At 69.2% G+C, this 13,949-nt stretch overlaps 1 protein-coding gene across 1 annotated transcript; it reads right to left on the bottom strand.

Annotated features, from left to right (window-relative positions):
- Positions 1 to 11: 11 nt before the first annotated feature.
- Positions 12 to 11,840, bottom strand: GPR179 (G protein-coupled receptor 179). The gene is made up of 11 exons (XM_068918764.1): positions 11,338 to 11,840; positions 10,402 to 10,510; positions 9,482 to 9,584; positions 9,113 to 9,333; positions 8,957 to 9,025; positions 8,124 to 8,233; positions 7,752 to 7,990; positions 7,253 to 7,391; positions 7,071 to 7,176; positions 6,712 to 6,858; positions 12 to 6,514 (listed from the first exon to the last, which is right to left on the bottom strand). The coding sequence occupies exons 1-11, from the start codon at positions 11,823 to 11,825 to the stop codon at positions 2,291 to 2,293; spliced, it is 5,955 nt and encodes a 1,984-aa protein (XP_068774865.1). The 5' UTR covers positions 11,826 to 11,840; the 3' UTR covers positions 12 to 2,290.
- Positions 11,841 to 13,949: the final 2,109 nt, after the last annotated feature.

A 13,949-nucleotide genomic window follows, 5' to 3' on the forward strand; every position in this document is an offset into this window, starting at 1 on the left:
AGTGTGCACACTGTAGATAATACTCTTTATTCTTTGTATGTACGCTTTCTTACACAAGTGGATGATCTCGTCGTTTGACGTTCAACGCTGAAGAAAATCACAGACAGCACGCTACACCAACACCACTTTCTAAGGACAGTGGAAGTAAACGACAAAGGGACAAGGGGACAAGCTCCGAGTCCCAGTCTCGTGCGGAGATCAAGGATAGAAGTGAAACATTTGCTTCTGCTGTCTCTCTTTTTTTTTTTGTTTATGCCCATGAAGCCTACTGCTCACCTGATTGTTTTTATATGGTGAGGAAAACGTTCTGTAGCTCTCTTTGTCCTGAAGTCAAGGTGCTCTCTGCTTGTAGCGCTCCATCTCCACCCATGCAACACTGGTGAGCAGGAAATATGTTCGCCCCCTTTAGAAGAGCTGAGACAGGAGGAAGAGCACCCTGTGGGCAGATGGGCTGAAGTAACTGCATACCCAGAGCCTTGTCTGCTGCTCTGGGGAGCGTGGTGCTTCCCTGGTCTCAGCATCTGCACTATCTTATGGGAATCTGTTTGCAGATGGTGAACAACGCATGGACACACACACACACGCACACACACCAAGACGTAACCAGTAATGACAAGGTGCTTTGAAAAGTTAGTGGCATTGTTAGTTAAGACATGCACCTTTACAGCTGAGTTACTGTAAGAATTAGAAGTGTAGCAGTGCTATGAAGTTAGTCAGAGATGAGGTTAGTACTGGGAATACCGATCTCGGTCTTCATGAATGCGGAGGTTTCTAAAAGCAGAGCAGTGGAACGACCCACATGTTAGTTTATTCCCTCAGGATGAACGATAGGCAGAGACTGCTGGGAACAGAGATGGTGGTGGGAACAGAAACTGCTGGGAGCTTCGCAGCGTTCAAGTGCTGAGCTAGCATTGTTGGACCAAAGCAGAGCGAAAAGGTTTGATCTGCACGCCTGAAAGTCCTGTGGCTGGCTCAGCAACTTCAGAGGGCACTTAAGATTGAATGCCTTTGAAGTGGGGAAGCAAAAACCTGTCGTGGGGCTGATTGGGAAGAAGGGCTCTTTATCCCAAGCTTCAGAACCTGACTGGTTCTGGTTGTGATTACAGGAATCTCCCTGCTTTAAAATGCAGATGCCAGCAGTGCTGGGGGAGATCAGTTGAGCTGCAGGAATGTGGAAAGCTGGTTTCCGCCCTTCCCAATTGCATTGTTGCTGCCCTGGTTTGACTCTCCCCTAGTTTCACTTGGCTTGTGATGGAGAATGTGATGCCTGAGCCTCCGAGCCTCCGGCTTGCTGAGGCTGCCAGCTCCCATCAGCTCTAAATCGCCAGCCAAAACCGATGGTCATGCTGTTTCCATATTACCTAATTGGTTGCCAGCATGATTTTTCACTGTGCGTCCTCTTCCCTCAGCTGCTAAAATCAGTGGCTTTCTGGGGGAAAGAACTGAAATGTTATGGCGTGTTTTGGTCCCATAAGGAGCCACTACCACAAGGCAGGCAAAACAGTAATAAATGGGAGCCAGACCTAGGTCCCTCCACGTTCAGGGTGGAGGATGTAGGCACGGCCTTTAGCCAGGAGCGGGAGATGAGGTCGGCAGCTTGGGAAACATGAGGAATTTCTATGCAACCAGAGCAGGGAACGCTAAGAATGACTTTAGGTGGTGGCGTTTGGGCGTAAGGCTTCTGAACCTCAGTTAGCTGTGGCTGACTGTCCTGCTCGGGGCCCCGGCTGAATTCGGAATTGCACCTCCAGGATATCGGCTAGTATAGCACAGCTAGAGACGTAACTGCTTGGGACTGCGTGTTTAAGGGTGGCGGGCAAGCCACGCTTCCTTGTGCCAGAGGCACCAACCTCCCCAGCCGATCAGCTGCTTGTGGGTGAGTGTGTTTAGCCAGCCGGTGACAGCTTTGCTCCTGATGCGTTGGTGAAGTGAGAGAGGCTGGCGTCCCACGGATGGTTTCACGCGGGTACCCCTGCTTGGATGGCCCAGCTCTGCGCTGGGCCAGCGTTGATAGGTGATGGCTGGCATTTGCAGGCTATTGCCTGGCTTGAGTTCTTCAAAGGCAGAAAATGTTAATGGTCCCCTCGCTGTTTTGGTCCCCAGGGTGCTGTTGGAGGCCAGCCGGAGCCCGCTGGGCACGTGGCCCTGCCGTTGGCAGCTCTGTCCCAGCCTGGGCCGTGCGGCGGGGCAGCGGGCTGTGCCGGGAACCAAAGCGGTCTTGGGCTCAAGAGCTTTCCTTCACGTTCACGAAAGCCGTGTCTGCACCCGGCTCGTGGCCAGGCCGAAGGACCTACTCGTGGTCCCACGGGCAGACGTCCGGGCTGCTCTCGGTCGCGCCGCTGTCTCCGTCCCCGGGGCTCTCCCCGGTTCTGCCCTGCCCGCGGCGAGTCGGGATGCGATCCGCGCTCTCCGCCTCCCACGGACACACTGCAGAGGTTTTACTGGTTTCCGGGCTGGTCTTGTCAGGGGCTGGGGGAGCCCCTTCCGCTTCCCAGGGACAAACCTCGGCTACGCTAGTGCCGCGGCCGGGGCTGCTGCCCGCCGCGGGAGCCGGCTGCGGGAGCAGGGCTGCCCCGGGGCCGCTGCCTTGGCCGGGGCCCCGCGGGGGCTGGATGCCCGGCAGGATGCGGCACAGCGGCTGGTGCCCAGCTTCACCTTCAGCTCTGCCCTTGGATTTTTTCAGCGGGGCTGTCGGAGACGCGGCGTCAGCTCCTGCCACCGGCTTTCCGGCCTCGGTGGAGGACGCTCGCGCTGCTCCCCGTGGGCGCACTTCTGCTTTAACGCTTTCCTTCTCCGCGGCTTCGGGCTCTGCTGCTTCCCAGGGGCAAACGTCAGACTTCCTGCTCTCCACGCTCTCCGGCTTTTTGGGTGGACTTTTCCCCGTTGCAGTTTTTAGGGAGGGCTCCTCCGTGCCCAGGCTCTCCCAAGGGCAGACGGACTCCCGCTGGCTGCTCCCAAGCTCGGCCTTTGCAAAGGCGCCTGCGGCACGGCCGGAGCCCGCCCGGCCTTTGGAAGCCGCCTGGCCTGGTGCATCTGGCGGGACACCCGTCACTTCCCAGGGGCGGATTTCACTTCTAACGCCGGCATCGGCACCCGCGGTCTCCCACGGGCAGACGTCCGCCCGTCGGCTGTCTGTGCCCTCCGGTTTCTTGGAGGGCCCTTTGGGCAGACCTGGGCTCCCGGCGCGGGGTTTTGCGGCCGGCTCCTCCGTGTCCAGGCTCTCCCAGGGGCAGACCTCGGCCGCTTTGCTCCCTGCGCTCTCCGATTTCCTGGAAGTGGCTTTCAACCGCTCTGTGCTTCCCGCGCCGTCCCTGGCGGAGGAGCCCTCCGTGCCCACGCTCTCCCAGGGGCAGATGGACTCGCGCTCTCGGCTTGCTTTCTCTCTCTTCTGAGACGTGCTCTCTCCGGTCTCTTTAAAGAGACTTTGCTTTGGGCTTGCGCTTTCGCTCGCTGCAGACAGACCGTCTTTATCCTGTCTTGATTTCTCTCTATCCGACGGAGGCGCAGCCACGTCCCAGGGGCAGATTTCTGCTTTACTGCCGCCTTCGAGCTCCTGCGTCTCCCACGGGCAGACCTCGGCCTTTAGGCTCTCCGCGCTCTGAGATGTCCTCGAGGGCGATTTGGGCAGACGTGGGCCCCCGGCGCGGGGTTTTGCGGCCGGCTGCCCCGCGTCCAGGCTCTCCCAGGGGCAGACGGCCTCTCGCTCGCTGCTCCCCCTCTCCTCCGAGGACTTCACCGGGCTGGCCAAGGCCGCCTGGCGCGTGATGCGCTTGTCGGCAGCGTCTGTCTTCTCTTTGCCCCTCTTGCTCTCTTTCTTCGGCAGGGCCTCACTCGCCTCCCAGGGGCAGATTTCTGCCTTGCTGCTGGCGTCCGGCTCCTCCGCTTCCCAGGGACAGACCTCGGCCTTCGCGCTCTGCCGCCCCTTGGATTCAGCTTTTGTCCTTTCTAGGCTTTTCTTAGCGAGCTTAGGCAAGGCGACGTCGGCGCCCGTGCGTTCCCGGGGGCAGACGGAGGACTCTGGCCCACCGCCACCCTCCTCGGCTAGTTTTGCTTGGATAGCTTCAATTCCTCTCGCTCCCGGGAGGTTTTTCTCTTCGAAAGTCCCGCTCGTGCCCTGACTCAGTTTCTCCTTATCGGCTGGGGCGGCCGATGCTTCCCGCGGGCAGGTTTCCGTTCTAGCAGGAGGCTCATCCTCAGCTTCCCGTGGGCAGACGTCGGCCTTTTGGCTCTCGACGCTGCCTGCCGCTCTCGCTGAAGGCGTTTGGGGCAGTCCCGGGCTTTTAGGGGCGAATCCCGCGCCTGGTCCCTCCGCCCCGTCCCAGGGGCAGACGGACCCCCGCCGGCTGCTGCCCTGCTCTGCCATTTGGGATGTGTCACTCGGCTCTGTCGGAGCAGCTCGCCGGGCGGAAATGCCTTTCTTCACTCGGGAAGTTTCACTTTCATCGCCTTTTAATTTTCGGGCATCAGATAAGGCTGCGCTCGCTTCCCAAGGGCAAATTTCTGCTTTATCGCTATCAGTTTCCCAGGGACAAAGCGAAGCCTTTGCGCTCCCTGCACCCTCGGGGCTCCTCCAGGTCCTTTTTGGCAGCTGGGGGCTTTTGGGAGCTGGTTGAGGTGAGCCTACCTCGATGCTGGCGCTGCCCCAAGGGCGGGCGGACGCTGGCGGGCTGCTCCCGCTCTCCTGCGCCCTCAGCAAACCCAGCGATTTCGGCCGGATGCTCTTGACCCATTTGGAAAGCCTCATCCTGTCTTGTTCCAGCTTTCCTTTCTCCGGTTGCACCTCACCCGCGTCCCAGGGGCAGATTTCTGCTTTGCGGCTGCCGTGGCCCTCCGCCGTCTCCCAGGGACAAACCTCTGCTTTCTTGCTCTCGCCGCTCTCTGCTCCCCTCGCGGTCAGCCTAAGCAGGTCTGGGCTTGGTGCGGCGGCTTTCGCCGGCGCCTCCTCCGCGCCTCGGCTCTCCCAGGGGCAGACGGCCTCCCTCGGCGTCGCGCCGGCGGGTTTTGGAGGCACCGTTTCCCCAGCGTCCCGCGAACGGGGCGTTTGCAACGCCTCCTCCGGGGAGGCCTGACCCCGATCTCGTCCCACCTTCCCCGTCCCTGGCAGACCTTCGCCTTCCTCCCAGCGGCAGATTTCTATTTTAGCGCTGGAGTCCGCCTCGGGTTCCCGAGGACGGACCTCCGCCTTCCGGCTCGCGACGCGCTCTGCTTTCCCCGCCGGCGCTGGTGGCGCATCGGGGCTCCCGCTCCTGGCGGGGAGTCGCTGGGTGTCCGCGCTCTCCCCGGGACGGACGGGCTCGCGCTGCCCGCTGCCCTGCTGCAGCGCCTTCGCCGGCCTTGTCCCTCTTGGCGGGACCCCTCTGTCCTCCCGGGATGCAATCACCTCCTGCTTTAACGACGCCCCTTTCCCTGCGGGAGCACCCGGGGCTTCCCCGGCACAAATCTCAGGCTCTGGCGCCGCGGCCGCCTCCGCTTTCGGTGCGGCGGCGGCGGATGGGTCGGAGCTGGCGGCTCCGCAGGGTTGTTCCGCCGTTTCCTGGCTGCTAACGGGTGCCGGGACTGCGGGCGGCCGCGGGGGTTCGCCCCGCTCGGCCGTGCCCGGGGTCCCGCCGGCGCTGCCCCGGCCCGAGCCGGGCTCCCCCGCCAGTTTCCCGCGGGCGTCCGCCGCGCTTTCCTGCGCCGGGAGGCTGCCGGGTCCTGCCCCCTGCCCGCCGCCGATGCCCCCGCTGCCGCCTCCGTCTCCTGCTCCCTCGCCCTCCTTCTCCCCCTTCCCGCTGCGTTTTGCCCCGGAGGGGTTGAAGGCGCTGGCGGCTAATCCCGGGCTGCCGACGGAGGCTTTCCGGGCGGGCGCGTCGGCGCTGGGCGTCCCCGAGCCCCCCGTCTCCCGCGGCGGCGCCAGGCTGCGGTGCCGGGCGGGGGGCGCCGGCGGGGTCCTGCGCGCCCCCACGCGCACCCGGCCCGGCGGCGGGGCCCCGTCCACGCTGACGCTCTTGACGGGCGCGTAGCTGACGTGTCTCCGCGCCCGGCCCCGGCGCGGGCAGCCCCGGGCGGCCGGCGTTTCGGAGGCGGCCGGGGGCTCCTCGCCATCCGGCTCGCGCCGTCTCCGCCGCCCCGGCCGGCCGGCCCGGAGCGAGGCCTCGTCCCCGGCGCCGAGGCTGCGCGACTTCTGCAGCAGCGACGCCGGCGGCCGCCGCTCGGCCCTGAGCTCGCGGGCGCTGGCCGACTTGCGGGCCAGCGGGGCGGCCGCCGGCGACTCGCCGTCGGACCCCTGCGCAAGCGCCGCCGTCCGCGCCGGGGAGCTGAGCTCCGACGGCTGCCGCCGCGCGTGCTCCTCGGCGCTGCGCGACTCGCCTGCCTCCCGGCCGCCCGGCGAGGCGCCGTCCCGCTGGTGGTCGCGGCGGGCCGCGGGCCGGGGCGGCTCGGCTCGCCGGGGCGGCCGGGGCAGGTGGGGGTTGCTGGCCGCCATCCTCCGCGTCCGCTGCGCCTCCAGCTGCCCGTAGAGCTTCAGCAGCTCCTGCTGCGCGCCGCCGAGCCGGGGGCCGCGGGCACCGAGGGCAGGGAGAGAGGAGGGCACGTACAACTGCTGCCCCCGGCTCCCCGCCCCGTCTGTTGCGCGGCGGCTCCCGCTCTGCGCGGGCTGGGGGGGGGGGGGTCCCCGCCGCCGCCGCCGCCACGGAGGTAGCGTCAAAAGAAGGTGCTGAGCACGCCACCCACCCGGACGTCATCGGGGTCGAGGCTGCGCTCGCTCCCGGCCGAGGCCACGCTGCTGTTGGGGTAGGAGCCCGAGCGCCGCCCGTCCAGCTCGTCCTCGTAGACCTCGGCCGCGATCTCCTCGCGCGGCGGCGAGCCGGCGTGCAGGAACTGGGGGGGGCGAGGGGGGGACGGAGAGGGGCCACGGGGTGTTTGCAGCCCCCCCCCCACCACCCCGCGCTACGGCTTCGCCCCGGCGCAAAGACCGGCTGCAGCGAAGGGGAAGGAGAAAGGGGCCGCCGGGAAGGGCCGAAAGCCGCCCGGAGGCTGCCAAGGGGGCGGCCGGGGGGGGGGGGGGGGGACACGGCCCGGCCCCGCGCTACCTTGGGGACGAAGAGCAGCGCCAGCGTCGCGGTGACGGTGCCGTGGGTGTGCGCGAAGGAGAGCAGCAGGGTCCAGTCGGGGTGCAGGGAGGGCACCAGGGCGAACCTGCGCGGGGCGAGCGAGGGCGGGCAGCGCGGGCGCCGGCGGCGGGGGGCCACCGCCGCCGCCGTCCCCTCCTCACCTGGCCGCGTGGAAGGCGGCCGAGACGAGGAGCTCGTTGTGCAGCGCGATGCCCAGGTAGCGGGGCTCGTGGAAGGCCGAGGGCACGGCGCGGGTGGCGAAGCACAGGAAGCTGCCCCACAGCAGGAAGAGCATCTCGGCTGGGCGCAGAGCGGAGGAGCGGCGCTGAGCCCCCGGCCCCGCGGCTCGCCCGCCGCCCGCCCAGCGCGTCCCGGGCCTGGCTTCGCCGCCCGGGGCAGAGCCGGCAGCACCCTCCGGCACGGCCACCCCGGGGCGAGCCGCGGCGCCGCCGGGGTGCTGGCCCTCGCTCCGCGGTGACGCTGGGGACGCCCGCAGTAGGGCAGGAGGAGGCTCCTGAGCCCCAACCCTGCTTGCACGCCGCGGGCGGATTAAAGCACCGAGCGAACGAGCGCCCCCGGCGTCCCCTTCTGCGGGACGGCGGCTGCCGGGGGCGAGAGGCGCCGGCTGGGAGGGATCGCGGCGGCCGAGCCGGCGCTCACCCATCACCATCATGTAGTCCCAGCGGTCGTGGCCGCAGAGGTGGAACTGGAGGCCGCCGGCGGTCTGGGAGCGGACGACCAGCGGGATGTTCTTGTCGACGTTCTGCAGCATCCCCGCGGTCCAGGCCGCCAGGAACCACAGCACCAGGAGCAGGATCAGCCCCAGCATCTTCAGCACCCGCCCGCTGCTCATGTAGGGCACCCGCTGGGCCGTGCGGGACAGGAAGGCCTTCAGCAGCCTGCGAGGCACGCGGGGCTGAGCCCGGCACGCCGCGGGGCTGCTCCGGAGCCGGGGCGCTCCCCGCGGGAGCACGGCCCGTCTTCGGGTCCGGGCAGAGCGCCGGCTCCGGCTCTGCCTGCCCCGCCGGTTACCTGTACAGCTGGAGGGTGATGGTGCCGTAGACGATGGCGAAGCCCAGCATACGCACCCAGCGCAGGACGATGCAGCGGAAAATGCTCGGCTTGAAGTAGAGGATAAACACCTGGGAAGGCAGCAGAGCGGGGTCGGCGCGTGCGGCCGGCCTCGGCCGGCGGGCCTTGGTGCTTTTGGCCCCGTCGTGCCCTGCGGGCGACGCGCGCGGGGTGCCGGACGCTCGGATGCTGCTGGGGGTGGAGAAAGGGCCGGTGCAGGGCCGAGCCGGGGCAGGGAGACGCGCGGGAAAGAGCGGACGCGGGTGCCGGCACGGTCCTGCCCCGTCTTGCTGCAAGACCTGGAAAGCGACTACTTTGGGGAAAGACTCTCCGGCTCTCGCCTTCCCCCTTGTCCTGCGGCGGACGCTGCGGCTCTCGCAGGAGGGAGAGAGGATTTGGAGAGGGATTAATTGCAACGGCCAGCGGCAGAAAAGGGATTAGGGTTGCGGAGAGGCTTGATAGCGCAGCCGCCGAAGGGCCGAGCCAGCACAATTAACGGCGAGGCCGAGCTGTCGCCGTGCCCCGTCGCGTGGCAGGTTGCCGCCCCGGGGAAGGCGGGCGGGTTTGGGCTGGGCGGATCGGCCCGGCCGCGGCGCCCGGCGGCCAGGGGCTCCCGCGAGGCTTCCCGCGGCGCTGGCCGGGGTGGCGGGGCCGCTCGGCGCCGTCGCGCGCCCGGAGGAGGTCGGGGCGGCCCCTCTCTGCCGCCCGAAACGCGGCCGGGAGAGGTCAGCGGACGAGTCTCCGCGGGCCGCGGGAAGGAGCGTTTGCCCCGCCGGGGCCGGCCGGCTACTCACGGGGAAATAGAGGAGGAGGGAGCCGAAGAGGATGGTCTCCAGGAGGATGAGTCCCGACGCCCGGATCCGCTGCGGCAACAGGCAAAGAGAGCGGTGAGGGCAGGCGGGGAGGCCGGAGCAGCGCCCGCGGCGCCCCGGCCGGCCCCGGCGCCTTGCCTTGCTCCTTCGGAAGTGGTAGGAGACGAGCATGCAGAGGAAGACGGCCAGCATGCAGGCGGCCTGGCAGCAGAGGACGGCCGCCCGCAGCGCCCGGTCCTCCTCGATCAAGCAGGGCGCGTCGTCCACGCACGCGGCGCATCCCCGCCGGCAGGGGCGGCACGCCAGCCGGCCCCCGGCCTCCGGCGCACCGACCTGCCCGGCCGCCCTGCCCCGGGTGCCTGCGGACGGAGAGCGGGCGGCCCGGCGTGAGCGGGGTCGGCGGGGGGGGGGGGGTCTGCCGGCCCCCCCCCCTGCGTGCACCCCGTCTTGCACCACCCGGTGCCTCCTCCCGCTTCGGCCGCCAACCGGGGCGCCGCGGGCACCCACCTGCCCCGGCGCCGCTGGCCGCTCCGCCGGGCGCGTAAAAGCCCGGCTTGCACCGGCACAGGTAGCTCCCGAGGACGAAGCCGCGGCTCTCCTGCGGGACACACTGAAGGAGACAGGTCTGGGCGAGGGCTCGCCCCGCGCCCTGGGGTGCTGCGCTGGCCCCCGGCCCCGCGCCTGCCTCCCCCCTCGGCGGCGCCTGCAAAGCAGTGGTTAAACATTTAGGAATTAAAAGCCAAAGCCTGGCCCTCAAATCCCTGCCTAAAACCTAAATGGACGCCTAATGCAGCAAAGCGCCCTAATCCTGCCGAGCGGGCTCGGCCGTGACGGCAGCGGCGGGGCGCAGCGGCCGCCCGCGCTAATCCCCGGCGCCGCGGCTCGGCCCCGACACGGGGCCGGAAAGGGCGGAAAGGGGCGAGCGGGGGACGCCGCGGGGCGCCGGGGGGGTCTCCGCTCCGATGGGTCGGGCTGGGGATTTCTCCGGGTGCTGGATGCCCGGAGCGCGGCAGGGTGTCGAAACGTTTCGGTGGGAATGACCTGCAGGGCACCGGAAGGAGAAGGTGCAGAAAGAGAAGGGCTGAGGCCCTGGCTTTGCTCGCGCTCAGGGTCCCCGGAGGCGGCGGGACCCCCCCCCCGGCGCGCCTGGCGAGCCCGGGCTCTGCTCCAGCGGCTGCGGGGCCGAGCCGCGGCCCCCCGGCTCGCAGCCCGGCCGGCCCCGGGGGGCGCGGGCAGGCGGGAAGGAGCCAGCTCCCGCGCCGCCGCGCGCGGCCCGGGCAGCAAGATTTGCACAATAAACCCTCGGGGCCGCGGCGCCGAGAGCAGCTCAGCGAAGCAGATGGATCAGCCGGCCAGAGGATAACGCTCGGGCGGGAGGGGAGGGATGCGCGGTGGAGGCCGGCGGCGGCGGCGGCGCGGGGCGATACCTGCGTGCTGTTGAGGTCGCAGCGGTGCGTGTCGGCAAACCAGCCCGGCTCGCTGGCGCACGGGTCGAGCTCCACGTCCTGCAGCTTGACGTCCAGCCGCACGACGCCCCTGCGCCCAGCGTGCCGCTCAGCCCCCGGGGCACGGCGGGGGTCCCGTGCTGCCCGCCCCCTGGGCACACCGGGGGTCCCGCGCCGCCTGCCTCCGGGGCAGCCGAGGGGCCCACACCGCCTGCCCCCAGGGCACACCGGGGGTCCTGTGCCACCTGCCACCAGGGCACGCCGGGGGTCCCTGCACTGCCCGCCCCTGGGCACGCCGGGGGTCCCGCACCGTCAGCCCTGGGCACGCTGGGGGTCCCGCGCCACCCGCCCCCAGGGCACACTGGGGGTCCCCGCACTGCCTGCCCCTGGGCACGCCGGGGGTCCCACACCATCCACCCCTGGGGCACACCGGGGGTCCCACGCTGCCCGCCCCCGGGGCTGGGAGCAGCCGCCCTTTCGGGGGAGCAGCAGGGAACGATTGCGGCCACCGGGGACCTCTGCTCGGGGACGTCCCCACGCGGCTCCCCGGTGCGTCCTGCCTCCCGAGCTCGGCTGCGCGGTGGCCAACGGGGAGCACCTGGGGTCGACCCCTCGCGGGGGTCAGGGTGCTGGGGGACGGTCCCGGTCCCCCGCTCTGGATGCTGCAACAAGGTGCCCATGGGGCCCCTAGAAACAGGGACTTTGGGGCGAAATCTAGCCCTCTCCCACCCATGCCGGGGTGCAGCAGCAGCAGCTGGACCCCAGCACCCAGCAGGGGACCCCAGCCCCCAGCAGGGGACCCCAGTCCAGCTCCCACGGCCCCCGGCGCGGCGGTGGATCGTCCCTCCGGCACGTGCACGGAGCATCCCCGACCGAAACCCCCCGGGGCGCCCGCCGGCGCCACTGGCCTCCCCTTACTTGAACTCAGGGCTGAGGTCCGGCTTGAGCCCGTAGAAGGAGGAGGAGAGCGTGACCATCCAGGCGGGCAGGAACTTGCCGTCCCGGCACTCGAGGAACGGCGGGGACCACCGCACGTGGCCCGCGTCGCCCACGTAGCCGTCGCCCCGGCTCCACTTGGGGGTCTCCAGGCTCCGCAGGTCGTTGCGGAGCAGCCGTTTGCGGAGGGCGAGGATCGGCTGGGACTCGAGGGCGTCGAACCACCGGCCGTCCCCGCTGAGGTCGCCGCGGCCGGCGGCGGCCGAGACGTCCTGCAGCAGGATCTCGGGGCTCTCCTGGGTGGCCTGCAGCACCAGCCGGGGGCGGGCGGCCGGCGGGTGGGCGTCGAAGGCCAGCACGGCCCGGTGGGCCCGGGGCTCGCCGGCCACGAGGCTGCGCACCAGCGCGTGGTACCACTCGACGTCCTCGGCCAGGCTGCCCTCGCGCATGTCGTTGGCCTGGAAGAGCATGTTGAGGAAGTTGGCGGCCTGCGCCAGGGTTTCGGCGGCCGCCCGCAGCGCGGCCCGAGGGGCGGCCGGCGGCCCCCCGCCGCCCCCCGGCCCCGCCGCGAACCGCCGGCTGCAGTTGGCCCGGGCGAGCCGCGGAGCGTCGCCGGAGCGCAGGAAAGCCAGCGCCGCCGCCGAGCCCTCCGGGTCCGGCTCCGGCGTGGGCACCCAGGGCGCCGGCGAGGCCGAGAGCCATTCGCGACCCGGGACGGCTCTGGCTTTCGGGGCGGGCGGCCGGGGCCGCGGGGAGCCGCCGCCGCGGAGCAGCGCCACGTGCAAGCAGCAGAGCAGCGGCCACAGCCAGAGCCCCATGGCCGGGAGAGGGGCTCAGCCGGCCCCGCGCATCCCCCGGGAGCGCCCGCGGGGCCGGAGCGGGCGGCCGGCAGCCTTAGCGCCGGGCGAGCGTCCTCCGCGTCGCCCCGGCTGCGCCGGGCTCCGGCTCCGCCTGCTGTTTTCCTCCTTTGCCGGTGCCGGAGCGGACGTCACTGGCTCCGGAGCGCTGCCCGCCCCGCCGCCCGCCTCCCGCCCGCCGAGGCCCCCCGGCCGGCAGCCCCGCGGCGGCGTGCACGCGCGCCCCGGCTCCGGCCGTGATGCAAGAGCATCCTGATGAGAAGCCATGGCAACGGGGCCGGGGATTTTCCTCCCGGCAGCATCCATCCCCCCCCGCCGGCACGCGGCCCCCTCGGCTCGCCCGCGGCCAGGATGAGGCCCCAATAAGGTCACCCACCGCCGGCTCCTGGTTAACTCCTGCCGCGCCGCCCGGCCAAGGGAGAGGGGGAGCAGGGCCGGGGGCAGCCGCCCAGCCCCCACGGCAGGGCCTGCGTCCTACCCTCCGCCCAGCCCCTGCTTGCAGAGGGGGAAACTGAGGCACGGGAGGCTGCTCAGGCGCCTCCAAGCAACCATCACTTCCCCCTGCGCCAGCCTGCGGGCGGATGGGTCCTCATGCCCTCTCCTCCGGCCGCCTGCCTGTGTCGAGGCTGCTCTCGGCACCTGCAAGAGCCGTGTTAAGAGCAGTATAACGGCTGTGCAGATGCCACGCAAGAGGCGTGCAGCAGCCGTGCAGGAGCAGAGCTGGAGCTGTGCAAGAGCCATGCAAGGGCCAGGCAAGGGCCAGGCAAGGGCCAGGCAGTAGCCATGCAAAAGCTGTGCAAGGGTCGTGCAAGAGCTGTGCTAGAGCCGTGCAAGAGTTGTCCAAGAGCTGTGCAAGAGCCGTGCAAAAGCAATACAAGAGCTGTGCTAGAGCCATGCAAGAGCTGTGCTAGAGCCGTGCAAGAGCTGTGCTAGAGCCGTGCAGAAGCCGTGCTAGAGCCGTGCGAGAGCCGTGCAAAGGCAATACAAGAGCCATACAAGAGCCATGGAAGAACAGTACAAGAGCTGTGCAAGAGCCGTGCTAGAGCCGTGCAAGAGCTGTGCTAGAGCCATGCAGGAGCCGTGCGAGAGCTGTGCAAAGGCAATACAAGAGCCATACAAGAGCCATGGAAGAACAGTACAAGAGCTGTGCAAGAGCCGTGCTAGAGCCGTGCAAGAGCTGTGCTAGAGCCATGCAGGAGCCGTGCGAGAGCCGTGCAAAGGCAATACAAGAGCCATACAAGAGCCATGCAAGAACAGTACAAGAGCTGTGCAAGAGCCGTGCTGGAGCCGTGCAAGAGCTGTGCTAGAGCCGTGCAAGAACTGTGCGAGAGCCGTGCAGGAGCTGTGCAACAGACGCGTGAGAGCTGTGCAACAGCGGTGCAACAGCGGTGCAAGAACCGTGCAAGAGCCATGCAAGAGCCGTGCAAGAGCTGTGCGAGAGCCGTGCACGGTTGGCACTGCCGCGGCGCCGGCTGCCCGTGCCTCAGTTTCCCAGTCTCCACGGCAGCCCGGGGCGGGGGGGGGGGGAGCCGCCTTGGCCCCTCATTAGCGGCCCCGGGGGACCGCGGCGGGGAGGGCGGGGGGGAGCACGTGGTGGTGGGGACAGCGGTGGGCGGAGCTCGGCCGGCTGGGGGCGTGGCCTGCAGGCCAGGAGGGGCGTGGCCTGGGCCGGCGGCGGAAGTGAGGGGGCGTGGCGGCGCGCGCGCGCGGCCGTCGCCGCTGAGGAGGGAGCCGCGG

The sequence above is a fragment of the Struthio camelus genome, chromosome 25 (assembly GCF_040807025.1).
Source record: "Struthio camelus isolate bStrCam1 chromosome 25, bStrCam1.hap1, whole genome shotgun sequence".
NCBI classification, from domain to species: Eukaryota; Metazoa; Chordata; class Aves; order Struthioniformes; family Struthionidae; genus Struthio; species Struthio camelus.

Bases quoted from the DNA above. Each gene is read 5' to 3' on its own strand.
- GPR179 (XM_068918764.1), bottom strand. From the start codon at position 11,825: ATGCTCTTCCAGGCCAACGACATGCGCGAGGGCAGCCTGGCCGAGGAC. The intron at 10,511-11,337 runs GTAAGGGGAGGC...CGCTGGGCGCAG, and splicing joins GACCTCAGCCCTGAGTTCAA to GGGCGTCGTGCGGCTGGACG. The intron at 9,585-10,401 runs GTATCGCCCCGC...TGTCTCCTTCAG, and splicing joins GCGACCTCAACAGCACGCAG to TGTGTCCCGCAGGAGAGCCG.